At 52.3% G+C, this 25,522-nt stretch overlaps 5 protein-coding genes and 2 non-coding genes across 7 annotated transcripts; 2 read left to right on the top strand and 5 right to left on the bottom strand.

Annotated features, from left to right (window-relative positions):
- Positions 1-110: 110 nt before the first annotated feature.
- B0T23DRAFT_t131 lies at positions 111-182 on the bottom strand. The gene has a single exon. It is a non-coding gene; the product is annotated as a tRNA-Cys (tRNA).
- A 660-nt stretch (positions 183-842) lies between these two features.
- On the bottom strand, positions 843-4,859 carry B0T23DRAFT_116375 (uncharacterized protein). Its single transcript, XM_062831954.1, has 2 exons — positions 4,269-4,859; positions 843-4,205 (listed from the first exon to the last, which is right to left on the bottom strand). Exons 1-2 carry the CDS (start codon positions 4,573-4,575, stop codon positions 925-927), a joined length of 3,588 nt encoding a protein of 1,195 aa, XP_062694163.1. The 5' UTR covers positions 4,576-4,859; the 3' UTR covers positions 843-924.
- A 2,817-nt stretch (positions 4,860-7,676) lies between these two features.
- B0T23DRAFT_403572 (uncharacterized protein) lies at positions 7,677-9,454 on the bottom strand (the record flags this gene model as incomplete). Its single annotated transcript, XM_062838794.1, has 2 exons — positions 7,677-8,967; positions 9,024-9,454. 2 exons carry the CDS (start codon positions 9,452-9,454, stop codon positions 7,677-7,679), a joined length of 1,722 nt encoding a protein of 573 aa, XP_062694162.1.
- A 2,286-nt stretch (positions 9,455-11,740) lies between these two features.
- Positions 11,741-14,644, top strand: B0T23DRAFT_403571 (Golgin subfamily A member 7/ERF4 family-domain-containing protein; the record flags this gene model as incomplete). Its single annotated transcript, XM_062838793.1, has 3 exons — positions 11,741-11,759; positions 12,911-14,445; positions 14,510-14,644. 3 exons carry the CDS (start codon positions 11,741-11,743, stop codon positions 14,642-14,644), a joined length of 1,689 nt encoding a protein of 562 aa, XP_062694161.1.
- A 788-nt stretch (positions 14,645-15,432) lies between these two features.
- On the top strand, positions 15,433-15,504 carry B0T23DRAFT_t150. Its single transcript has one exon. It is a non-coding gene; the product is annotated as a tRNA-Met (tRNA).
- Positions 15,505-15,918: 414 nt separating this feature from the next.
- On the bottom strand, positions 15,919-18,576 carry B0T23DRAFT_377336 (uncharacterized protein). Its single transcript, XM_062837028.1, has 2 exons — positions 17,663-18,576; positions 15,919-17,586 (listed from the first exon to the last, which is right to left on the bottom strand). Exons 1-2 carry the CDS (start codon positions 18,224-18,226, stop codon positions 16,354-16,356), a joined length of 1,797 nt encoding a protein of 598 aa, XP_062694160.1. The 5' UTR covers positions 18,227-18,576; the 3' UTR covers positions 15,919-16,353.
- A 1,137-nt stretch (positions 18,577-19,713) lies between these two features.
- Positions 19,714-24,834, bottom strand: B0T23DRAFT_116293 (uncharacterized protein). Its single transcript, XM_062831953.1, has 4 exons — positions 24,496-24,834; positions 24,339-24,441; positions 21,264-24,278; positions 19,714-21,193 (listed from the first exon to the last, which is right to left on the bottom strand). The coding sequence occupies exons 1-4, from the start codon at positions 24,663-24,665 to the stop codon at positions 19,853-19,855; spliced, it is 4,629 nt and encodes a 1,542-aa protein (XP_062694159.1). The 5' UTR covers positions 24,666-24,834; the 3' UTR covers positions 19,714-19,852.
- Between the last annotated feature and the right edge of the window lie 688 nt (positions 24,835-25,522).

The raw sequence follows: 25,522 nt of genomic DNA, 5'->3' as shown, positions 1-25,522 counted from the left end.
TGATCCCGAGGCAAAAGATGAGAACGAAGCAGAAATTGAGGGCATAATAAAGTGAAGGAGCTGCCCAAAATTGAAGCAACGGAAAAAAAAAAGAGCAACTGGGAGGATTGAGGACTGAACGCGATTTGAACGCGTGACCGTTCGGACTGCAGCCGAACGCTCTACCCCTGAGCTACCGGTCCAATTCCCAGTTATTGATAGAACGCCAAACCAATTCCTATATTGCTGCCGCCAATCCATGCATGAAACGCCTCCCATCATTAGTCAACCACTGCTAGGCGTCGTGCAATAGATCGAGGTCAAAGAGATAATGCGGACAAAATTGAGAATTTTGTTGTGACTTTGGTGTTGACAATTCAAAACCAATTTGTGCACAAACGAGTTAGTTGTCGCAGTCATATGTAATGGTGCGCAATAACGGCCTTTTTTTTTTTTTAAAGAGCGGCGACACATTACACTTTATGTTGGAAGCGGAGTGCTTTCAATCTATTCACATCGGTTAGGCCGTATGGTTTCGACGGACATTAGCAGGTGTAATCAAAGACGCCAAACATATCGAGAGCTTCTTAATTTCTAAAACGATGAATGAAATCTTTTCGAGCGCCAACCACCATTTTTAAGGTGACCGTGCATGCCACATGTCCTGAACTTCTTTCCCCGAACTCCGACTTCCGGTCAAGTCACCAAACGAAGCCCTCCTCCTTTTTCCCCATTTCTCCAAGGCCAGTAATAATATGTATATACATGAATGAAGTAGATCTGCTGAAAACCACAGTTTTGTAACGTCTTGTTATCCTATTTATCTTTCTTCCCCAGATGTTTTGCATGTCGTTCGATTTCAGCCCCCCCCCCCCTTCTTTTCTGAGCACCGGACACTCTTCGTTATCATTACCCCCACGACCAGCGTTAGTAAACCAAACATAATCATTCCGTCTTAGTACTAGCCTGCAACCTCCTCATCGCGTCCCTATGCGCTCGATGCGCTCGATGCGCTCGTGCTACTTGTACCTGTGTCTGTCCGCTACTGCGTCTTTCCTGTGTCTCTACTGCTACCCCTGTTGATGTCGGATCCTGTTGCTGCTGCGGTTGTTGTCCATGCCCGTAGGTGTTTCGTTGCGTTGATGTTCTCCGCCCTAGTCCCAAATGAATTTGTTCTTGTGTCTGTATTTGCGTGATGACGCTGAATTGATGATCCACGGAATAAGGATCGTGGACGGTGGCTGGTGGTTGTAGTGGTGATGTCGATGAGGTTATTCTTGCAGTGGTGATGTTATTGTTGTTCGATGCATTGCGACTCAACGAGGCCCGCAAGTCAGCGGCGACACTGTCGCGGAAGTTGGCGAGTTTCGCTTGGCGGACGGCATCGGATGTCGAAGGACCCAAGGATAGGTTATTAAGCTTCGGGCTTGATTTCGGGTTCGTCAGATCTTGGAACCTATCTCTTGATCGTCTGTTCTTGGATTCAGATGTTAAGCTACCCTCTCGAATGATTTTGCGGCGTTGAGATAGGGGGATATCGTCGATGTCGATCGGAGGACTGTCACTGCCATCCTGCACCAAGTGCAGTTTCACGGCAGGAGCTCTGTCATAGAGGACCTCCACTGCTGGGGCCTTGAAAGGAGGTCCCTGGGACTTGCTTCGTAGAACTGCCTTGCGTGTATCTATCAATGTCGATGGTGTCTGGTGTTGAGATGCTCGTGGGGTTTGAGCAAGACCACATGAGTCAACCGCAGAGGGAACCGCTGATACTCCCAGAGAAACAGAGCGTGATATTTGGTGCTCACCGCCCGGTAGCTGTCGCGAAGCACGTTGATGGCTTTGAGCACCTCCCTCCTCAGTGATTGTTTCAGTGCACAGTCTTGATGTTAGTCCTTTGAAGGATTCGGAAGCAGACCGGTAAGGATAGGCCCTAGTTTTTGCCACGCGTCCCGGCTCTGGTGTAGAGTCTGAAGCATGATATGTGTCCTCCGGATATCTTTGCAACACAGGCCCGGAGCTGCTCCGATGTATAGCCCGTTGTCGAGCAAGGTAGTCTGTTACCAAGCTCGTTGTTCTGGGGATCGCTCGAGGTAAGCTAGCATTCGTTGCTGTCTGTTGGAGACCGCTGAGATCCACGGGTACTGGCTTTTCGGTTGGGAAATTCGAATTCGTCTCCTTCGAACCGTCGATAGGTTGAGGCGCCACCGGCTCCTCAGGGGTATCTGCAGCATCCAAGTGCTTAGCCCATTCTTTTGTTCGGTGGTACAAAGCAATCGGTGAAAGTTCCTGTGCAAGATTTTCCTTAAGGAGGCTGCTGTCTGAAGACTCATCCGACTTTGGCGACCCACTCAATCTCATCTCTGACCCTCCCATGAGCGCAGGTACATCCACTGGACTCGGTTGAGGCTTTTCCTTTTCTCCCTGAAACTCATATGGCTCATCGAACATTAGGCCATATCCTCTGCTTGTTGATGGAATGTCTGATCCTTGTTGGGCTTGTGAGTGATCTGGCTGATCACTGTGACCCTCAGACAATAGCCCGTCTGCCATTTCCTCAGTTGGTTTGACAGACGCTTCGGTCTGTTTGATTGTGTCTTCGGTGCTTTGGTTCTCAAAGCTAGAAACCTTTCCCTTGTCCATCTGGTCGTCCTCAATGCTTTCACCATTGCTGACGGAACCCAAATCATCCAAGTTTACCGCGACAGAATCCGTGTCGTTTCGTATTCTCCAAATCGCCGCAATCCCTCCTTCACGACTATCGCCGGTCTGTTGATTTCTTTCAGCTTCGCGATGTACAGGCTTTGGTGACAGGTTTCGAAAAGCCTTAGCCGAGCCGTTCGAAAGTCTTCTGATCACCGTGGTAGACCGGTGCTGGTCTGTTTGTCCAAGCCAATTTGCCCCATCGTCCTCAACGGGGACATGTAGCCCACCAATGCCATCTTGTCTCTCTATCCGCTCGAGAGGCAGTGGCTCGGCGCTTGGGTATGGATCTGATGGAGATTGGGGGCGTGGTGTGGAGGCCGGCATAACCGATAACACCACTTTTCGCCCATCATTTACCCTGAAATCCGTATTCACTTCGTCACTTGTCGGACTTCCAGTATCGGTACGGCACTCACTCGGGGCCCTGTCATACGAAGCCCCGTTAAGGTTGCGAGTTGGGAAGCAAGCCATTGCAGCCGCGGTAGCCTGCGCCGGGGATAAAGGGGTCATGGCTCTAGCTGCATACCCAAGATTGCTGATATTCGAGTCCATTCCTGTGGTTGACCGGGAGCGGGACGTTGTAGCTGCCGGTATGATGCGTTGACTGTGACGCAGCATTCCATTTTCGCTGTCCGTATGACCGAGATCCGAATCTTCCGCTGAAGACACCTGTCTGATTTCTCCATCTCCATACTTCCGTTCCCACTCTCGGAGGTCGCGAGCTCTCGCTTCTTCCAGCTGGCATGCCGTCTTTTCGTCTTCTGCTTCCAAATTTCTTTCTGCTTCCAGGTTTCTTTCGTGATCCGCGAGTTTCGATTCTCCTCGATTCCTAACCAAACACCAGAGTTTAAGCTGCGAGACAATCCAGGCAACAAAGATTACCATGATAGCTGCTATTTCGGCGCAAATACCGCGGGTTAACGGGTACGTCACTGTGCCGAGGGGAAAGATGTCCCCGTTCAGGTCCCAGATATATGCCCAAAATTCCTTTAAACCAGCACGTGAAAAGCAATCGATCCCCAGGACCGCAGCAGTAGCACCCGAAAAGGAGATGGCGGCAATGAGGCTGTAGGTGCGCGTCCATCGAGTAAAGTATAAACAAAACCAGGCCAAGGATAACAGAACAATGAACGCCACTTTACCGCCCTTGTGGTGAATTAGACCTCCGGGCCCAAGAGTAAGCAACCACATACTGAAGCAAAAGCCAGCGAGCAGGCAGGCTAGACCTTGGGCCAAGTCCTGGAATATGATGGCTAGGCCGCCAACGATCAGACCAGTACAGACCGCAGCCACGACATAGGCTCCTTGGACCGCGTCACTGACTGGCGGATCAGTCACGTAGAGAATCAAAACAGTGGTTCCTAAGCTGACGAGGAAGCCGGTGGTAAGGAATGTGTGGAGCCATTTTTTCTTGATGCCGACCATACCGCAGACGATACCTGTCAGGATGAGTATGGCGCCGGAAACTGCCCAGCCAGGAGTGATCCGTGGCTGGATGGGAAGTTGACCTTTGGGTATTGTAACTGAAAGTCGGTAAGCTACTGCCTCGTCTGACACCTAGGACACCTACTTAATCATGTACATACCTTCAAAGACGGAAGAACCATTGGTAGTCCCGGTAGCGGTAGAGACAGTAGGGTTCGTCGTTGTAGGTACAGAGGTAGATACAGTAACGCGTATAGAACCCTTGGATGAACTTTGAACCACTGATGTTGATGCTGGCGTGCGTATGGTGTTTTCGATGGTATTGGTAGGGATTTGAGTTGGGGAGACTGTAGTTGATATCTCTGACTGTTGTCTTCTCTCTGGTCTGCTCAACCATCCTGATGTGAGAGTGAAGAAGAGGTAGAGGCACAGCAAGTGCCTCACATTAACCGATATGGAAATCCTCATTTCGCTGCCTCCGTCGACGGCACTGCACCGAGACGGCTCGAGTCTTTGACAAGTGAGTAGTAATGTAGCCTGCGGACACCCATAGGTAGTAGTCTATCCCATCCGACCCAATGGCATGACTGATTTATCAGTGGATGAAAGCCAAGCGAAGCAACAATGGGCAAGAACAAGACCAGATATAGTACTGTGGAAGAAACACCAGAACCGGATAACCGCAAGCAGATGGAGGATACTGGCCTGGGAAATATCGGAGGGGGTTGCACAGGGCCGATCAAACGATTAAAACCTGGATCGAGATCATAGTGAAGGCAGAGGTATACCGGTTTTAGATAACATGTAATGACATGGGTACCGTCAGGAACACGACTTTTTTTTCTCCTCCGTCCTGTGTGGCTCTTTGAAGGAGAGTACTGGTGAGGCAGGTATAAGAAGAGCTATATATCCTGGAGAAGAGGCACAACGTCGAGGCCGACCTTTTCGGTGGCGTCTCCATGTCAGGCCTTCACCATCAGACAGAGGCAATGAATAGGCCACGAATGGAAGCAAAACGTGACGGTGGCTTGTCGTCTCATAGGTATTGGAAGCTCTGTTGTCTCCGGGAGAGCGGACCAGCCAGGTAGAGGTTGGGTATGTAGAAGGGGAGGGGAGGGGACGTATGGTGACATGGCGTCGAGGATGTCCAGGATCTACCCTGGTGCTGTGCCGTATCTGGGAACCATGCTGCCATGTCTTCCAGGACAGGCAAAAAGGTGGATGGAAATCGAGGCATCAAGATCCAATTCCTACTTGCCAAGAGTACGGAATTCCTGCTCTAGGAAGCGCCGCAGCGCCGCAGGGCATGGTGTCCGGGTGTCTCTCTCTCGCTTCTCCGCCGTGGGGTGGATGCCAGTGTCCAGTGAGGCCAGTCAAGCGTCCCGACTACCGAGACAGACTGCCAGCTAAAAGCCGGCCGACCACTCTTGGAGGAGGGCTGCGTATCCATTCTGCAGCATCTCTCAAGGTGCATAACTGCATATTGGAAACTGCTGCAGCTGAGGTTGGTTTCGTTCGACGGCATGCCGGGGACATGTCGATGCACTGCAACTGAATGTTCGAGCCCGTCCAGCCTTCCTGCAGATTGCCAGTTTCACATCCCCCGACCGTGTGGTCCGAGCCTTCTGTGACCATCTCCTTTCCCGTTGTTCGTTTGTTCGTGATGCTTCGACGAAGGCACTTTCCATTGTCCAAATCCCAGGAGGCTGGGACATCATAGTACAGGTAAGAAAGTCGGCGCCGACGTGGTGGTGGATGTTACGCTAGTCCCGACTGCAAACCTAGGAAGACCTATGCAGCCGCAGCCTTTTGGACCTGCTTTTGCTTCTGCCTCGGTCCCCACTGCAATGTACATACCTTTCTAGGTTCCTTGGATGCATGCTCGAAACCTGATGTGGGAACATCAATGCATCTTGGCTTCGGAGATCCATTGGTTGCCATGGTGCCAGCAAGCAACCCCAAGAAAGGCTGGAACTGTTGTTTGGAGACGGGATGGGGGACATTGGCGACACGGCGAGAACGCGAACGGACCCCCCCTCCGGCCGTGACGACTCCGGCCACTTATCCCTCCATTCTCCTTCCAACCCCCAGAATGAAAATCCATCGGGCGGGAGAGGGAAAACCGGTAAACGGTAAGCTCCCCGATTACATACATGGCGGCTCTTCGCACTAGTGATGCCACCATGTCGGCTTGCTTTTGGGTGATGTCACACATTTCATCGTTGACCCAGATAAGGTTTTAGCTCTTAGCTTCAAGGTTGCACTTGTGTTTGGGCTGGAGCTACAATCCTTGGTGGATCCACCATTTAAGCCAGAGGCCTTTTACATACACAGTACCACCCTGTTAGGGCAGCCTAACTGGGTCGGCTCGTCGTGGGGGGAGACAAGGTCATCCCAATGGGATGGAGGCTCGGGGCGGGCCTTTTCAGCCCCGCCCCCATCTTTCGTCTTCATCCCGTCCCGACCAACTTCAAACGGTAGGTCATCCGATGTATTTCGTGCTCTTTCTCTCATCATCACCAGTCAACATACCTCGATTACCAAACCTCCCTTCTTCATGAGCACCCGCTCCCAGGCACCTCCCATTTCTAAATTTAAGAACAGCTTTCTTACCAAAAAAAAAAAAAAGAAAAAAAAAAAAAAAAAAAAAAAAAAAGGCGAAAAGGCTAGACGCATCATCACGCATACGGGCACTTCATGTCTCAAACAGAACTCAGCGCCTCTCTACACTCTCTTGATCCTACCACTGCCGCTCACTTTCTTCACCTTCAGGACAGCTTCAATATATTATCTCCCGTCTTAGCTTATCGATCCCTCGTGCCTTAGTCTCAAGCCCTCCCCCCTCACTTCGATTTCAATGTATCCCAACCTCCCTTCGGCAGCATCTACCGATCTTGATACCCCGCACCCCGGCAATATGTCTGCAACCACCCGTTTGGCGTGACTTTAAGATCTTGGATCAGCTACTGAAATCACCGAGCCCGACAGCTTGGTATGGATTGTGGGTGGGTTGGATGGGTGACTCGAAGCCACATAGATAGAGCGGGTCGATGGTGCTAACTAATCTACCACGTATGTACTGCCGGAATGCCCTTCACGTTTTAAGACACTGGAGGCGGTTTCTTGAAGCTCACCTTCCTCATCGGTCATGGTATGCTTGAGCATGGACTGGTTATTCCGGTTCACGACGGTGAGGCGATTCGTATCCCGAAGCCGTCAGTCAAGGTACATATCATGGAATGGCGTAGTCGCGGGGAGTTGTCGGCACAAGGCAAGACAGGGTACCGCTACAAGATAAGATAGTAAGAAATGTCAAAGGTATCGTCTATTTTGTAGTGATAATGTAGCTTTTTGAGGTTTCGTTGTGTTGGTATCTCGCCCAATGCTCTACGCTTTCTGGCGCCTCACCGAAACAGGTCATGACAACTATGACAAATGAAAACACAAGAATATATACTTTGTAACAACAAGGAAAAGCGTAGGTAGCGCCCATGCCAAAAGAGCCATGGTTATTGAACCAACCGCCCGGCATGGTTGTTTCTCATCCCTTCATTACAGTCAGTCTTCACTCATCTCCTTGAATACCGCGCCCCGTTCCCACTCCCCGATGTCATTCGCCTACCACTCGCTGAAAAGCCATATTCAGCGGCCCCGCCGACGTATGGAGGGAATCCGGTCGAATTCCCAGGTCCAGTCGCAAATCCATTCCCATTGATCCCCTTCCTCGCGTCACCCATAATACCGGTGCCACTAACCTTACCAGCGGCAACCCGGCTTCTACTACTGCTTCCTCCAGTTACCCCCTTCAGAAAGCCTGCCACCGCCCTCAGCGGGAACAAAACAACAAGACCCAACAATGCCTGGAACGGCATGGCCGCCGCCCAGACAATCGTATCCAGCGCCTTTGCAAGCAGGCCGAACATACTCAACCCGCTATTAGCGCCCGTAGCACCAGTTGCGCGGCTGTTGTTCCCGTGCGGTCTGGCACCAGTGCCTCCAGCCTTGGCCGCCGCGGCTGCCAGCGCAATAGCATCGTTTAGTCTGCCATCCAGCGCGCCCAACCTTGCCTCCGTCTGGTAAGCCAGAACAGTAGCCTTTTTCTCATAGCGTCTGACTGCACGGTTGAGCGCGTCCAGATCGGGCTGAATCGTATTGCGGACTTCACGCACCATCCCGTCGCGGACTTTGGGGTTCAGGTTCTGCTGGTCCTGGCCTCCTTCCAAGCCGTCGTTTTGTCCGTTGTTGTCAAGGTTGTTTGCCGACCCATTCGATGGCTTTAAGCCCGTAGCGCGTTGTTCCAGCTCGCCCAGCCGCTCCAGAATATCCTGCAACTTGGTCGGAGTTATGGCCGACTCGGAATATGGGTTTTTGTGGACGATGCGCTGGAGATGTAGCGTGCGCGCTTGAATGAGCTTGATGAGGTGCGAAAAAGGCCGGACTTCGGCTGCAAGGATGTAAAGCGTTAGGGAAAAGTCAGAGACGAGCCCGCCTTCTGACTTGAACTGGTTGCGCATGATCTGGAGTAAATAGGCCATCATCAACGGAGAGACAAAACAAAGTACCAGAGCGAGCGATTCGATTGTGTAAAGTTCGCCAAGGGCTTTGTGAACGCGGCGGGTGTGGCGAGGGCTGTGGGGTTCCTGTTGAGGGGCGATGGGTATCTCAGGGCTATCTAGTTTAGCGTTTTCCTCGCTCGTAGAGGTAGTTTGCTTGCTTTCAATCGGAGTGCGTGGTTCTTCGACCTCCACGGATGGTGTTTGGATAGCTGTTACTGTGGGTGACGTTCCATCTTCGTCGAGGGCTGATTCGACGATTTGCTCGTTTTCCAAGCGCACCTGCTGGGCAGACTTGTACATGTTCCTGTGCTTCCGTGTCAGTTGGAAGAGCTGACCATCATATGAGACACCAAAACGTACCACGGAACTGTGAGAGACCAATGGAGAAAGATAGCGGCGAGAACAATTAGGATGATATCAGTAATGAAGTCGCTTCCCTTGTTGTGAAACATGCCTGCAACGGCTGGCAGTAGCGCAAATGCCAAAGGCATCAAGGAGGATTCTGAAGCTCCATGCTCATCGGAATCGAAGCTTGCCGCCGGGTTCAGAATCTCATGATGAAGATTCCTTCTTGCGGCATCTAGACTGTAGTCCGAGAAGGTTGAGCTGCGTCGCCTGAACTCCCCAAACGAGGTCCCTAGGGTGGATTGAGAATTCGCGAGGCGGCGGCGAAGTTGGGCTGGCTGGGACCCTTCGCCGATGGTTGCGGCCCGGCGGACCGGACGACTATCGAGAGTGGACGGCGACATGGCGGGAGTGTCCTCGGTCTCTATAGAGGTTACTGTGGCCATGTTTGGAGCTTTGGCCTTGGGGTGAATCGGATGTGGTTTTGGTGGCGCTTCTGTCATGGAGTCCAGGCGTTGTTGCGTCTGTCATTGACTCCTCGGGCAGAAACAGCGAAGCGAATGCGTCGTGGCTGTACTTTAGCACCTTTGAGCGAGAGCGCGATGCACCGTATATGTGCAGCTGAGTGGTGTTTTGATTTTCGCGGCGACCAGAGCCCAGGGATTGCCCGCGGATTTTGACAATAACAGGAGACGTGTTTGACAGAGAAGGGTGCCGGGTGTTGTCAAGTTGTATGGTGCGGCCCTCACAACGAAGGGAAGCGATGTTGCAAAGCAAGGACGGGTGAGTAAGTAAGTAGGTGCAAGGCGGGACACTGTGACGTAGTCTGCAACTAAATCAATTGGAGTTGCGGGGAAGATGGGTTCGTCCCGTCGCTGTCGGATGCCAGATAGATAGATGACTGCACGTCCGTCATTCATTCAGCTTCTTTTGGAGCCCACAGCGAGCTGCCATCCAGGCAATCCCGCAATCCGCACAGTAGCGTGAATGGTGGCGACGGACTTGATGTTAAGTTGCCGCAACGCGTACTTGACTGAAAGAAACGCACGGCCTGGAAGAGATCTCCGGAGGGTTTGGGAAGCCGAGAGACAGAGACTTGCTACCAAGTGGAGAAGAAGAGGAAGTGGTAGGTTTATAAGTCATGGCCCCAGCCGCCCTGGGCTTGGCTCGTTCGAGCTTTGGATTGCGTGCAGCTCTCCTCCAGGTTGGTGTTTCACTGCATTGTGCCATTGGCAGTGGCACCTTCAGAGGTGGTGGCATTGGGTATCAAGAATGAAACCTCGATGTGCTAACAGTCATGCTCATCGACTCACCTACACATGGCTGTTAGCGACGACGAGCAACTTTCTGACATCTGATTCTCAACCCCGCTTGGGTCTCCAGATAAGGTAGTAGGTGGCAGGCGAGCTTGCGGAAGGGCTCGGAATATTTGCTGCAAATAGCCATAATGATTGGTTTCATTGGCTAGGTAAAATGAGGCCCTGCATCAGCGTCGGCTGGGAATTTTGTCTTTTTGTCTTTTTTTTTTTTTTTTTTTTTTTTTTTCCTTCTTGTCTAACCCTCTGGACGCAAAGGGCACATTCAAAGGTCTCGGACGGAAAAGGCCGCATCGGAACTCCTTTCATCCACCATGGTGAAATGAATTAGTCGACATTGAAGAGACGCTCCTCTCCTGTGGAGTATTTGTGGTGATAGGCACACAGCCGCTGAGCAGTTGGGATTGAAGTGAAAACCAAATAAAGCACAATCCAGTCGATGTCCCTCTTGCAATGGACTTTTTGCACGTGGGCTTTTGGCCCTAATGCAGGACGGACATGCGCGCCCATGTGGAAGCCCCGCTTGCTTGCTTGCTTGCTTGCCGACAGGAGAACATGAAAGGCTGTAAGGAATAGGTGTAGATATGGAGAATCGATGCCTCTCTTGGGGAAATATCTATGTGAAGAACGAGCCCACGGCAACAAGAGGTTGTAATTCACCCTGCTAGCCAGGTCAAAGGTTGCTCAAGCATAGTACGCTTTGGTACACTACAATACACCGGAGGTATATGTACCTGCAGGTAAAATTGCGTGATCGCTTGCTTGAATTGTGTACCTTCTTTGCGCTATAGCCTTTCCCATGTGTTGGTCAAACGCATAACCCTTGGTGTTCATGCTTGGACTTGCAGCGTCCGAGCACCACACCAAATCGGGATCGATTATGAGTTCATCCGGTATTCAGTGTCATGCATCTCGCTGTAACGGCCATCGGAGATCGAATCCGTACAATCCAGCCCTGATTTGATAGAGAGTCTGGTACCAAAGAGCCAAAGCTTTACTGGATCCACTTCGATTGGGTGAAGGCCGTGAGGCTGTAATCATCCAGTCTTTACATCACAAAGGCCTTCAAGGATATGGAGAGAGGCTAAGAGGACATCCGTAAGAGGCTTCTGTAGCGTTCTGGATCCTTGTTGATGTTGTTGTCCCATATCGTTATGAAAGGGGGACGGTTCCTCTTTTGAAAGGGTAATGGAAGCCCCAAAACTGCCCTGTTCAACCCATGGTCGAAGAACCAAACTAACAAGCAAACTATTATCGCATTGTAATGCCATCAGGACGTCGCACGGCATGGCGCATTACAATGTGTAGACATGCTATGTTCGGGCATACCGAAGTAGTGGGAAAATGACATTCGGACAAATTCCACCAGCTGGTCATGGGCGTCGCACAAGAACTGGCTGAGGCTTTTCAACGGTGATGTTGGGTAACATTCTCGGTATGAAGGTGGTTGATACCCCTGACCAGTGAGCTTGCCAGGAACGCGGAGATTCTGGAAATGCTGAGAGATCATCTACCGCCTACGGCCGAGGGACTTAGGGCCAAGCTTTGCTTGATGGTTACCATTGAAAAGGGGTGGCAGAATAAAAACTTCAAATACTTGGAACATCAGCATTCGCCTCAGCGCCCACGAAGGACCAATCTGACCACCCAACCATACCTCGATCAAGCAGCTTTCTATTTGGCGTTCGCTACGGCATGCGTTGATGTTGTACAGATTGCAAATGAAGAATCAGAATTGTCGATAATCGCCTCAAACCCCGTTTCGATTTTCAACCACATCCGCCGAGTGATTCAAGTCGCTTTGCTAGGTACATCCAGGGCAGGTTCGTCGAAGACCGAAGCAAGACGGTGGTGGTATTTGACTGTCGGTTGCCGCCAGCTGACAAGACCTGGGTCGGCTGGGCTGCTTGCTTGATGAGCGGCCCTGGGTCAAGGTGGAATCAACCGCCTCCACATCCACTCGTGCAGTCGAAAGAAAGGAGCCAGTCAGAGCACCCCAAGCGCCGCGCCCTGCATATCGCTGGAAACTCGCAATTATTGTCAACCGACAAACTGGCAATTGTCCGACATTGTCCTTGCCGCCCTGCGCTGTCCTCGGGGCTACGGGAAAGAGAGAAAGTGTCAGGTTTGTGGCTATACAGGTTGCCTTCCACGCCGATCGTCCAGTGTCAATTCTGCCGCGACTGCTGCCGCCGTTGTTGGCGTCAGATTAATCGAGATAAGGGGAGCAAGCCAACAACTCGATCGCGAGCCAGGAGGAACCGGTGGACCTCAACGAAGACGGCTGACCTGTCGACGACGACGGGGCTTGAGCAGTCCAGCTGTCTGCGTACAGGGTTGATCGTGGTCAAGCTTGAGGTTTCGACCTGGGTCGGTACCGGAGCTTTTACACTTCAGGACTCGGGCGACTTGACAAGGAAGCAACAAATCACAAGTCGGGATCCCCTGAGTGCGAAGAGCTGCAGACGACCAACACGGACCCGGCCGCCACCAAGCGCAAGACGGAATTTCCACGTTGTCGAGGGGGCCGTTTCTGCGGCCGCCACTGATTGCTCGCTCCAACGGCTTCACCAACGGCACCACCAGCCCACCTCTACTCGTTGCCTGAAGCAGCCGCCGTAGATTCGACCGCCATCGAACCGCCATCTACAACGTACCATTCATCGCCGCATCCTCCATACCCCTTAACCGCCAATAATCCTCAACTGCCGTCTCCGTCGCTACAACCCAACTATCCGGGCGCACACACCTCGACTCCTTCCCCTCCACCCCCCGCAGCGCTTTCTCCCGCGCTCGCGCCCGGCTTTGGCCGCTCGCCGCGCAGGGCACCCGATAACACTCCAGTGTCGCTCTTGCAATCACCCTTTCGAACCCGCGGCGCAGTTGCGACATCCAGCTCTCCCCTCCACCGCCAGTACGCCCAGTTCCATTCTCCTCATCGCCAATCCCCTGCTCGTCTTTGGAATCCAACCAATTCCACCCCGAGGCTTCCACCTGCTCCTGCTGCAGCAACTCGGAGGAGACGCCAGTCATCGCCTCCGCCGCCGGCGATCCCTCTCTCGCTGCCCTCGCCCCACCTCGATTTCGATCCGTCATATCCAACAGCTACCGCCGCCGGCGATCAGCCATTGTTAACCGTACCCGAGAACCAACAACAGCCACGGCATTCAGTCATCAGTGCTCGAGCCAGTCTGCAGCTTGAGCGTAGTACAGGCAGTGGGCAGCGTTCCCCCCTGCCGCGCACACTTCGACATTCCCTTGAAGGGAAACGAGCTAGCATACCACCTTCGCCCATTGAACGAGTGGAGGAGACAGACGCAGGACCCTCTCGCATCCGCGCTATTGAAGAAATCCCGGAATCAAGCGCGTCTGGACGAAGGACTCGGGGTCAAAGTATATCAAGCACCAAGAGTCGGGTGCCGGCTGGGCTGAGCTTCGACCACGGGAAGAAAGGTTTGGACAAAGGGAAAGGGAAAGAAGACATGGCTCCAACGGAAACCAAGCAGGAGGAGAGAGATGGGGCCGGATTTTCTCCCGACTTGGAACGAGGACCGGATGTGATGGACGCCCGGCAGTCAATAGGATCACGGATATCCGGCATTGGTTCTGCCATTTCATCAGATGACTCGGATATTTTGGGGGATCCTGACCAGCAACCAGACGCTGGCGACGAATGGGGACCTCAGCACGCTTGCTACCCGCACCTCAACCCGCACGTCCCCCTGGATTCTCCTGAATACATTAATACGCGAATTATCCGAGTCCGTCGAGATTGGCTACTGGAGGGTGATCTGGCTCCTACGTTCTCAAACCTGTACCCCGAAATCCTCGAGCCGGCAGGGTTATCAGAGCAAGAGTTTCGGCGTGTGATCCAAAAGCTGAACTCCGAGCTTGTGCCGATATTTAGTCCATACAACTGGCGCAACATTTTGGACGGCATTCTGGGTCTTGCAACAGGCTGGCTATGGGAAGACTTTGGGTTTACCGGTGTAAAGGCACGGTTGCAAAGGCTCGAAAATTGGATTGAACAGTGGAACAAAGAGATGGAGAAGACGGTGGGTAGTGAAGATGGCACAATCCCCCCCAAGATCGTGCCACTGAAGAGGACCGGTTACATGACAGTACGTCTTTTCCTAAACCGTATTCTTTACCTGCCGTGACCGTATGCTAACTTGAGGACGGTAGCTGGATATTCAAATACCGGATCCCGAGATTGCCCCTGCACCACCTACACCGGGTGCCTCTCGCGGGACTGACGGGGCCATACAAGTTGAGCCTGTCGAACATCCGCAACAACCACCAGCTGTAACTGTCTTGTGAGTGACTTCCGCCTGGATCTGGCGATGAAGCTCTCCCCGCCTAGTGATCATACCTTCGCATGCCTCCTTCCTGCTTATTCTTCTGCACGGAGCTATCTCAAGCTCCTCGCTGATTGCGCGCGGGGCATGTTGGAGGAGTGTCGATGTGACTGATGGCTCTTGTCGAGTACATCCATACGCCCCACAATGATGCATTGCTGGAAGTTGCCTCTTTTTTCTTCTTCTTTTAACCCCTTTTCGCATACACTTTTGATACCATTATACCACCCTGTTCATTAGCATCGGCGTTGTTTGGATATTCTGGAAACCTGTATTGTCAGTCAGCCCCTAGCGAAGCGGCTTCCGCATCAAAGGGAGCTGTTACCACCAAACAATACAATTATGGGCGAGAGAGAACGCTTTTTATGAATAACTTAATAAGGAAAACAAATGAAGGGAGATCCGGGAGCTCTCAGCTTGAACAAAGCATCTGGAGTTTGCCATGAAGCTACCATGCAATCAAAGTCGCTTGGTCGAAGACCGCCTGACAAGTAGAGTAGTAGTGTTCTTATCGCAGATTTTTTCAAACAAGGAAGCGTCTCCATTTGCCCTACATACCCTTGAGTACCTAAACCAGTGAGTTATGTCGCAACCAAGGTTTGACTGGACCGCTGCATCCGTCCAAAGCATTCGCTTTTGAGACAATAGCAACTTTCAATCACGACACTGGCACTGTCATGTTTGTTGACGGCTGTGCAGTTACATGGAGATATAGGTTTTCCACGGCTCAAAAATTCCAACAATTGGAAAAGCTGCATGGCGCAGCGGAAGCGCGCCGGGCTCATAACCCGGAGGTCACTCGATCGAAACGAGTTGCAGCTAAATGACTTTAGTTTTTTTCTTTTCTTTTTGGGACTTACTTTTTCTGGTTTTCTTTCTTTCTTTTTTATTTTTATTTATTCAACCTATTCTGCGTTGCGCCTTTCCAATAGTAATTAGTGTCCTGTTCTTCTTCCCTTTTTACTTTTCCCTCTAGAACATCTTGCCAACAGCTTTATCACTCCCAGCTCCAGGAACTCTCTTGTTAGTTGCACTCTTCTTTTGTCCCTAGTTGCATGAATCTTACTTGTCTTTAAAATCAGTTTCACGATCAACGTTCTTCTCTTTGCTTGAATTGGATCCCAAGCGGACAGGAATGTACGAACCGAACAATAATGTCTCGGGCTTGTGCTGTACGTATGTATGTAGTCATGACCTTGCTGTTTGCACGCAGCGAGTAAATGCTGAACCAATTACGGATTATAAATGGTACAAAATATGGTGTGGCTGCCACGTGGGAGATGGGATGGATCAACTTGTCGGTGCGACCCATGGTCTCGGTAAAGTCCATCCGATCCTGCCTGATCAAGCAAGGCAGAGAATTTCGAGTGAGCAAGTGTAAATTCGCTACGTCCGGTTGCCTAGACGAGACCAGTAATACACAGATGTAGGTATGCTATTTGATCTCGTGCAAGACCATGATGCTGACTCTCACGCCTGCATACACCAAAAATACACAGCCTTAACGAAATACTTTTACGACATGCTTTTTGAAATCTCGACCATGAGCATACCCTGTAAGCGACTTTTTCTCTTTCTTGCCAAATTTATGCCAGCAGAGTCAAAGATCTTTTAACGCCTTCTGTCCCACGGCCACCGTTCAGATCCATATTACGTGATGGTAGACGGCCCTCAGCCCCTCGACAAGCTCAACAACCCACTGGCAGCCTCATCTCCATCCCCGTTCCCTTCTCCATCTTGCTCTTCCTTTTCACCGGCATTCGACTGGTACGGCGTCAGGCTAGGTAGCTCAGGTTCAAGCTCAGGTTCAGTGGAGTAACTCAGGCCGGGGCCCACCACCTGGTGACTCCTGGATCTGGATTGTATGCTCTCCTCTTCTTCGTGATCATCATTGCGATCTCTCCTCCCTGGTCCTGCTGCAATATCATTGGCAACCTCTGGACCGTTCTCTGTAGCAGGGCGTACTACCCACCCTTCGTGGGCGTTATCCAGGTGATGTCGATGACGCTGCTGCTGTTGGGGTTGGTGGTGGTGGTGTGTAAGTTGTTGAGAGTTTGGCTCCGAGTCAATCTCATCATGCTCATGCTCATGCTCATGCTCATGCTCATGCTCATGCTCATGCTCATGCTCATGCTCATGCTCATGCTCATGCTCATGCTCATGCTCATGGTCCATCAATAGCTCTTCTGTGACCGCCCTCGACTGAAGCCGTTGATGAGCCTGCAACGCGCGCTCCGCAAGGTCCAGGCGGTTAAGATGAGGGGACGTCGTCGTAGTCGTCGTCATGGCTGCGGTCGTAATAACACCAGTGCCTGAACCCGTAAACGTAGTATCAGGCCGACTTACTCGATCCCCCTGATCGGATGGCAGTGATTTACTCCCGCTTCCAAGATTGCGCTGCTTCTGCTGCTGCTGACGCCGCTGTCGCTGTCGACTTTGATCCCTAGAAAATCCATCATGATCCTGCTCAGCGGCGGCATTCTCCCAAGTGGAAACTTGATAATGATGACCATACTGTTCATACCATTCCCTGTACTGTTCCCTCTCCCGCCAAGCCGTTTGACGCTCCTGTTTCGCTTGGACAGCTTCGATAGCTGCTCCGGCGGCGTGTCGGAGGTGGTTCACGCGCTGGAAGTAACCGTGGCCTTGGCTATTGCTGTTGCTGTTGGTACTACCATTGCTGATGAAGCTCCAGTTCGCTGAGTTGCTGTTGCTGCCATCATGATATCTGTCTACTGCTGCTTCTGGTGAGGCACCACCATCCGCCAGCCGTCCCTGGCTGTGGTGGTATCCCCCCAGCGGTAGCAGTGAACGCATCTCCAGTTGCTCAAGCGGGACGTCAGTCTGGCCCGTCTGAATCTTGTAAGCGGCCAGGCTAAGGCGGAGACGGAGGATTTCCGCTTTCTGTTTTACGTTTTGGACAATCATCAAGTGTCAGTCAGCGCATCCACATGTCTATGGGGAGTGAGATCGGGCGTACCTGTCTGGCTGCCTGATTCACGAAACGAAGACGGGGGTTATTTGTCCTTTTTGGTTGCCTGTGATTGTTAAAGTTGCCCACAAGACCGGCTGGGTAAGCGATTTGGGTCGCCATGGGAACGGACAGGACCTCCGCAACCGCCCGGGCCGTTCCTTCGGCTGCCACGCGGGTTGGATGCAGAGCTGGTAGCACCGATAGAGACGAAACTCTCTCGTGTCTCATGTCGGTGGACTGTGAAAGGTCGGTAGTAGTCGCTTTGCTCAACAAGACAGTAGCCTCGGTAGGAGGAGAGGCTGATTTCGACCGATTTCTCCTGCCATGACTACCAGCTCCTATCTGCTGGTGCTGGTGCTGTTGTGCTCCCCGAAGATCGAGGCACACCTTCTTCCTAGCCGGCTCCTCTTCACGACGATTGTTCTCACACCCTGCAGGAAGAACAGTTGATTCAGTTGCTTGCACTTCTTCCATGCGCCCCTCGAACTCAGACTTGGAGCTCTGGCAGGGTGACGCGTTGGGATTCAACGACCCGAGGATACGCCGTTTGGTCGGCGAGATGGTGGTCATAACTACCCGCTAGTGAAAAAGTATTACTGATGCTCCCTCCTGCTCGTGTCTGATCAGTCACTTTCAGGTGCTGATGTGAAATGTTGCCTGCAAAACCTGGGCATGGAAGGGGAGGCGCGTCGAAGGTTGTGTAGAGCAAGACGCGATGCCGTGGTTTTGGCTTCCAAATCAAACCAGAGTACAAAATTGTTAAGTTCAGCGCAAGTGTACTGGCTCCAATTGTGATACCTGAGTCGGTGTGCACTAACAGTGCAGTGGCAATTACAATGATCACCTAGTTTGGGCGGTACAGTACCTATCCCAGCCGTGCGAATGTCCATCAAAGGCGACTTTCTCAGACAGGTAACTATGTTGCCAAAGCCATACTATGTATAAATAAAATGAGATTGACTACTAGTAAGAACAGAGAAGATTAAAAAATATTTGTGGGAAAATCCCAGGTGATGGATGCATGCACGAGATGTACAGTTAACGCAGTGTACTAGGTGGTGGCACCGATCAGGGCCTGATCTACATGCAGTGCCCTGCTGCTATAAGGGAAAGTGGAAGTACACTACATACACTAACATCTTGGATCGCCACCTACCTGTATTGTATGTGCCGCTCTCTTCAGGGCAACCTAGGTCGACGCTTACCTTACGCTGTCTCCCAGCCCTCCAGGAACGAACAAATAAATGATTCATGGAACCCCGCAAATTCCGTTTGGTGTACTCGGAGGATGTGCATGCTCTTGGATGGGTTGCAAGCTGAAACGTATCGTGCCGCTAGACTACATCCATGTACACTACACTCAAGCGACAGGGACTTGGGGGACCAAACGAGCTCGAGACAAGATACTCGGATGGATAGGTAGATACATAGATGTACGGCACATACGAACAAGCGAGAACGGGATGCAACCTCGGCCCCACCGAGACGCGCTTTTTGATACGCTTCGAAAACAGCTAGCTGGATTCAGCAGTAAGTAAATATTACTTTCAATAGACCCAGACAGAGTGCTCGTGCGTCGCTCTCAGTATCCAGCTGAGGTCCAAGTCCGGCGTTTGGGAGCTATGAGGTTGTTCGTGATTATGCCAAACGTCAACGGGTATCAATTCCTTTGAGGTGGAAAGAAGAAAAAAAAAAAAAAAAAAAAAAAAAAAAAAAAAAAAAAAAAAAAAAAAAAAAAAAAAAAAGAGAGAGAGAGAGAGAGAGATCGGCCTTCTCGGCCTCTTTCTAGATCCCAGAAGCAGCTCCGCTGTGCCGTACGGGACATCCCCGATTCCGTTGGCGATTCCGCCTGCCTGTTTCACCCTCATCCGTTTTTTTGCTTCACCAACACCAAACAGCACGTGATATCAGTGGTATGAAGACATATCAGGAAAAGCGTTCCAAATCCCATGATTAGGCGCCGCAAATATGTAATGGCAAAGAAAAAAGTGCGACGAACCAACGATAAATGCCAAGATTGTAAGTAGAGAATCAAAATATCATCATTCCGCATCGCAAACCCCCAAAACGCCGTCCCAGAATACCCTTCATATGAACCATGCGCCTTGACGTTGCGTTCAATCATCTATCAACCTTCCTCCTGTCATTCTCCGCCGATACCCCAGATGCCTTCTTTTCTCCTCCACAGAGCGCCAATCAGTTTGTATTCAGCATATAGAGCGACGTGTCAAGCTTAAAAGGCTTTGAAAAATCCATGACCGAGTCATCAAACGTCACGTTAGCATACGCGTCATTGACCATCATCTCTCTATCAAACGCCGGTGGTTCGTAGCCGTCAAGGCTGACGTTGTTCAGGTTGTCCATGATTTCCGGGTCCATGGTGGCCCAGTCCATATTGATGTCAAGACCCACACCGTCCGATATATCGCTGCTTGGCTCCGAAGTCTTACTTGATTCTGGCGTGTCATTCGGTGTCTCTGACAACGACATGCTGAAGTCAGACGTTTGGGCTGGGTCAAGAGTCGCAAACAAGTTGGAAAGATACTGGGGATTGACTCCGGTCGCTGCCCACGCATCATCGGCCATTGTCGTCTGGGCAGGAGCCCCGTTGCCACTGCCTGGCGTGCCTGCAGCGTCAGGCCCTCTAGCGCCTAGTCTGCTGCCTTGCCTCCTCATCGACACGTCGCGAGCCATGGGAGTCGCTGCCAATTCCTGCTTACTCATGGGCGTCTGAGCTTGCTTAGGACTATTCAAAGCCCTACCGGACGCGCCTGAAGGAGCACCCTCCGCAACAGTCGAAATCGCTTTGGTGTTACCGTGTGCGTCCAAGCCTAGACCCTGAGCCATGTTCTCCTGCAAGAACTTGAGAGGATCCTCATTTGGTTTCACGTGCTCTTCATGGTAATGAATATCACGCAATTCCGCTGAGGCGAAGCCAACCACACTTCCTTCACAGCCGATCTCAGGGCAGAGGTAAGGATCCGGCTGCGGCTTCGCCGGCTCTGGGGCCTGTTGCCGCTTTGTTTCCGGCGAAGGTGCCTGAATCTGAGGCGAGGCACTGGCGGTCGACTGAGCCGCTGGGGACGTTGTTTGAGGCCCACCGGTTTTGGCCTTCTTCCGAGGAGGCCACTGCAAATCTGTCGGTCCAATGGGAGGTTTATTGAGATAGACAGGATTACCAGCGGGAGACATCCCAGGGCCATGCCCGAGCGCGAACGGTGGTTGTGTTGTCGTCGGTGCAGCCGGAGGTTGCGTGATCTTGTTAGAGGCCCGATTCGGTGCTTGTTTGGGCACCTGTGTTTGCTTGTCCGAAGGCGCAGCATTAGATAGCGTAGATGGACCTGCGCGTTGATGAAGTTGAGGCTGGCCTGCTGCTTGCTCCGTAGACTGAGTTGCGGCCTGAGAAGCTCCTGACTTCAAATGATTGACAAGACCGTCGAAGAATAGCTTAATCTCATCAATCTCTTGGGCCGTAATAGTTAAGGGGTTACGAGTCTGGCCGGTCGCTTTTTCTGATTGAATTTTGATTTTCAGATTCTGAAATTGTATACTTGTCAGCGTATTCCTTACAATATCTGGCGAAGTTCGCGGGGAGAAGACAACATACACAACGGGCAAGCTTTCTGACCAAGCTTTCATCGTTTGTCATTCGATCAAAAGCCCCCGGAATAGTGGTTAACTCATTCATCTTTTGGGTGACTTCGCGTATTTTGAGCACAGCCGATTGGTACACATCCATCGGCATGTGTACCGGCTGCAACGGGTTCTGCTCAAATTCTTTTTGCACCTGTCTTGCCTCGTCTGCCCATATATTCTTGAAACGGTCACTGACCGTTGGACGGATGGCGCTACGTTGCTTCGCCTGCGACAAACTTTGCTGCATGGGAACGCCGTTCGGGCGCGGTACATCGGTCACATCACCCGGATGTGATCGTTTGAGGCTCTTTTGGGCCACGACCGGTGATGGATTTGGCGGGCCAGTTCGAGGTTGCTGGCTAATCCTTGAGACAGACAGCGCGGGAGTCGCAGAAGTTGAATCACTGCCGTCCATCGGCTTCTGAGGAACAGGTTGTCGGTTGTTGACCGGTGGTTGCACTTGCTGCTGCTGCTGCTGCTGCTGCTGCTGCTGCCGTTGTTGATCTTGTTGTTGCTGTTGCTGTTGCTGCTGCTGCCGCTGTTGTTGTTGTTGTTGTTGTTGTTGTTGTTGTTGTTGTTGTTGTTGTTGTTGTTGTTGTTGTTGTTGTTGCTGCTGTAGTTCTTGTTGCTGTTGCTGTTGATGATGGTGCGCAGGTGGTGGCGCTGGTGGTTGCGGTTGTGCCTGCAATTGCCCTTGTATTTGCTGTGGCTGCTGCGGCTGCTGCATTGATGGAGGCTGCTGTGATGGACCTGGGACCTGCATACCGGTTTGTGCGGCATATTGGGCGTGTGTTTGCGCTGCTGGTCCAGAAGAGGCCGTATTTGGTTGGTTAGACCCTGCGGGGGGCATTTGCACCATCGGCTTCTGGTTTACCATACCGGCGCCATTGTTCATTGCCTGCAGCTTCCTGGCAAAACTCTCATACTTGGTCTTACGTATTATAACTTGAAGCGCCTGATCTGACTGGCCGGGAAACTTCTTACGGGCCATTTCTAGTTCATGCGGGGCGATCTGAAGCACATGAGGAGGAACGTTCGTCTTTGGGGGTATCAGTGGCATCCCGTTAGGTTGCGGTGAAGGACCGGGCCCATTTGGGTTCTGCGGAGCTCCGCCCATGGAGGCAGCCTGTGCTCGTTGCTGCTTTTGCAATATTACGTGCTGAATCTGGTTTTGTTGGAAAGTAGTAAGCAACTGGGCGACCTTGTCCTGAACATGAGGAGGTAGGCCTGCTGTCTGATACCATGCCTTCAGATGAGCCCATTTCTTTAAATTTGGAGGCAGGATCGCGGGTTGTACGGCTCCACGTAATACGTTTAGCGTATGTGCGGGGATATCCCAATTGTCGACCATTTGTATCGCCCGAGGGTTGTTGGCAAGGGCTACCATCGCCGCAGTTTGTGCATTTTGCGGACCGTTCAGCTGTGGTTGACCAGGGCCTGGCTGCATGCCAGGCGGCATCACACCACCCGGCTGCTGAGAGCTTCCCATGTTCAGCGGTTGGTTGAGGGTGTTGACAGCGCCGATCAGCTGGTGTTGAGCTGGCATCCCGGACACTTGAGGATGCTTGGGTAACTGTTGAGCGTTGCCTGTGGTGTTCCTATTCTGCTCCCACTTGGCCATAATATCCTTGATCTGGTTTTCAGGAAAGCCTCCCGGCACACCACCATTGTTCGGATTCAAATTACCCAGCATCGCAGCCATCGCAGGATTGCTGGCGTTAATATTACCCTGCATTGATGGCGGCCTTGCGTTCGCGTGGTGGTTGAATGACGGGTTCAGCGTTGTCCTCATCCCCTGGGCCATGGGAGTGGGGGACTGTTGCATCGGTGCCGCCATATTGTTGATTGCGGGACTCTGCGATGTTGTAGGCAGTGCTCCAACCCCTCCAGGTTGCCCTTGCGGGTGCCGGTTCGGTACTTGTCCCCTTATCGGTATTTGTGCCTGTGTCTGTGCGGGGTTCAACGTTTCCATCGGGACCGGTGGGTGGTGGAATCCGGGCGGCGCTGAATTCGGCGGAGGCCGCGGCGTTTGGTTTGGCCCTTGCTGAGCAGCCGCCGTGTGCATGTGGTTTATCATAGGGCCAGGGGTGGCATTGCGTCCGGGGGCCCCGGGACCTTGACTTTGTGGCACAACAACCTGACCGGCTTCCTGGGCACGTAGGCCCATTTGCTGCTCATTTCGGATTGCCTCAAGATTGGGCGGGAGGAGCTGCCCATCGGTAACACCATGAGACTGCCCCGGCGGATTCATTGAAGTAGGATTGACTTGGTTGTGAGGTTGAGGAACTTGTTGAGGATGCGCTGCCATGCCTTGACGTGACTGCGCCATCATGTTCCGACGCGCTTGATTCAAACTTTGATGTTCGAAGTAGATCATCAACGGGTCCACTGCCAATGCTCGAATCTGTTGGACATGTTGGGGAGCCAGTTGCGATAGTACCTTTTCCCGGAGTGGGTCTCTAAGGGGCTCAGGAATGGCGACAAATTTTTTCAAGGCGAAATTCTTGATGAGCGGCCTGTCCCGCTCGGTGAGGCGTTGAATCTCATGGTACTCCATCAGCGCGGTAGGAAGGCCCTGTGTGATCTGCATAGCAAGTTGACCTAGACGACTCTGCATGACTGCTGGATTGGGGACACCGACGGGCAACGGTTGGGATTGATGTGGCATTGTGGTAACTTGAGCTGGATGCTGATGGGGATGAAAGCCTGGCTGCGCCATTCCCCTTTGCATGGCCAGCTGGTTGATCATCATTTGCTGCTGCTGCTGATGTTGCTGCTGTTGCTGTTGCTGCTGCTGCTGCTGCTGCTGCTGCTGCTGGTGTTGGCGTTGCTGGAGCTGGTGCTGTTGAAGCTGGTGCTGTTGCTGGGCCATCTGAGCCTGTCTCATCGCATTGGCTTGCATTTGTTGTTGGATGAGAGGAGCGCGAGCCTGTCGCTGTTCTACAAGTTGTGCGAATCGCTGACCCAGTAGGTTCTCGTACGTCGGCTGAGGTTGGTCAGCCAGGTCAGCCAAGATGGTTTGGTGATGCAGAGGGGCGTTTCTCACCTTATCCGGGGACTGCACAAAGGCCCGCCGTTCGATCTCAAGCGCGAGATTCACCGCCTCTGGCCAGGTGTCGACCTGTCCAGCTAACTTGAGATTGGTAGCCCTGGAGTGAATGTCAGCCTCTAGGCTTTTTGTAGATAATGACCGAGCTTCATACAGGGCTGACGTCTTCTGGACGCGTTCCGGCAGCTGAATGTGTGTAGCCTGCCAGCCGGTCGCTGGCGGAGGCTGAGACGTCAACCTAGCTAAAACGGCCTGAGTGACTTGGTTGTGATTAGGCGGTATCATTTGCCCGACCTGGGCCCTCGGCGGCATGTTAGCGGCCATGGCCGCAGAAAGCCGATGGCGGTCAGTCCCCTATCGACTGATGGTGATGCGCTGCAAAGAGTGACGAGACAAAGTTCCCTAGGCGGTGGGAACAAAACTGTCTGTCGGTGTTTTTCGACCACGGGTCCGGCGATGCGAGCGACTGAACGGTCAGGTAGAGCGACAGCAAGCGGTTGTGAATCGTGGGAGATACGGGTGACCTAGGTAATCGTATAGTGTGGTTTCGGCATCCGACGCGGAGGAAGCAGGAGCTCGAAGGAGGGAGGCGGAGATGGAGGTCGCTGGTGAAGAGGGCGGCGGCCTCTGGATGATGTCAGGCCAAGGGAACTCGCAGTCGTCTAACGGACTCTCTCTGCAGGCAGAAAGTAATGGCGGCGTATAGTCAGGCGGTCGGCGAAGTTGGGTCGTGGGAATGCCCGCCGTGGATTTGAAGCATCGGCTCTCGACTCAAATCGAAATCTGGGCTCGGTGTGCGCAGGGCAGGACAAATCGGGGCGGAGGGTCGTGAATGGCGGCAAAAATGGGGATCCAGCAAGCAATCGGCCTCGGATTTCCACTGCAGGGTTTCCAGGCCGGGTAGAAGACGGAGCGACGCGGCAGAATGAGCCGACAAGAATGCTTGGTAGATTGAATCCGTCTTCCACTGGAGACAAAAAAAAAAAAGTCGTCCGGGGTAGGAGATCCCAGAGTCGCGGCCTAGATGATTTGAAGCTGTGACGGGCGAGCGAAACAGAAGAGGCCGTCCACGAATGTCCGGACAGGATCGGGCTCCAACCTAGCGAGACGAAAGTGAAAGTAACACGAGTGCTAACTTGAGCGTAGTGCACCCCGAAAAGGTAGACAGTAGTCAGCCGAGT

Source organism: Neurospora hispaniola (assembly GCF_033458365.1).
Source record: "Neurospora hispaniola strain FGSC 10403 chromosome Unknown B0T23scaffold_3, whole genome shotgun sequence".
Classification (NCBI taxonomy): Eukaryota; Fungi; Ascomycota; class Sordariomycetes; order Sordariales; family Sordariaceae; genus Neurospora; species Neurospora hispaniola.
The sequence above is the reverse complement of the archived record's forward strand: the minus strand, read 5'-3'. Positions and strand labels throughout refer to the sequence as shown.

Coding starts and splice junctions, on each gene's coding strand:
- B0T23DRAFT_116375 (XM_062831954.1), bottom strand. CDS start 4,575: ATGAGGATTTCCATATCGGTTAATGTGAGGCACTTGCTGTGCCTCTAC. Junction 4,206..4,268: donor TGGTTCTTCCGTCTTTGAAG/GTATGTACATGA, acceptor ACCGACTTTCAG/TTACAATACCCAAAGGTCAA.
- B0T23DRAFT_377336 (XM_062837028.1), bottom strand. CDS start 18,226: ATGACCACCATCTCGCCGACCAAACGGCGTATCCTCGGGTCGTTGAAT. Junction 17,587..17,662: donor TGAATCAGGCAGCCAGACAG/GTACGCCCGATC, acceptor AACGTAAAACAG/AAAGCGGAAATCCTCCGTCT.
- B0T23DRAFT_116293 (XM_062831953.1), bottom strand. CDS start 24,665: ATGGCCGCTAACATGCCGCCGAGGGCCCAGGTCGGGCAAATGATACCG. Junction 24,442..24,495: donor GTCCAGAAGACGTCAGCCCT/GTATGAAGCTCG, acceptor CATTCACTCCAG/GGCTACCAATCTCAAGTTAG. Junction 24,279..24,338: donor TTGTGCAGTCCCCGGATAAG/GTGAGAAACGCC, acceptor GACCAACCTCAG/CCGACGTACGAGAACCTACT.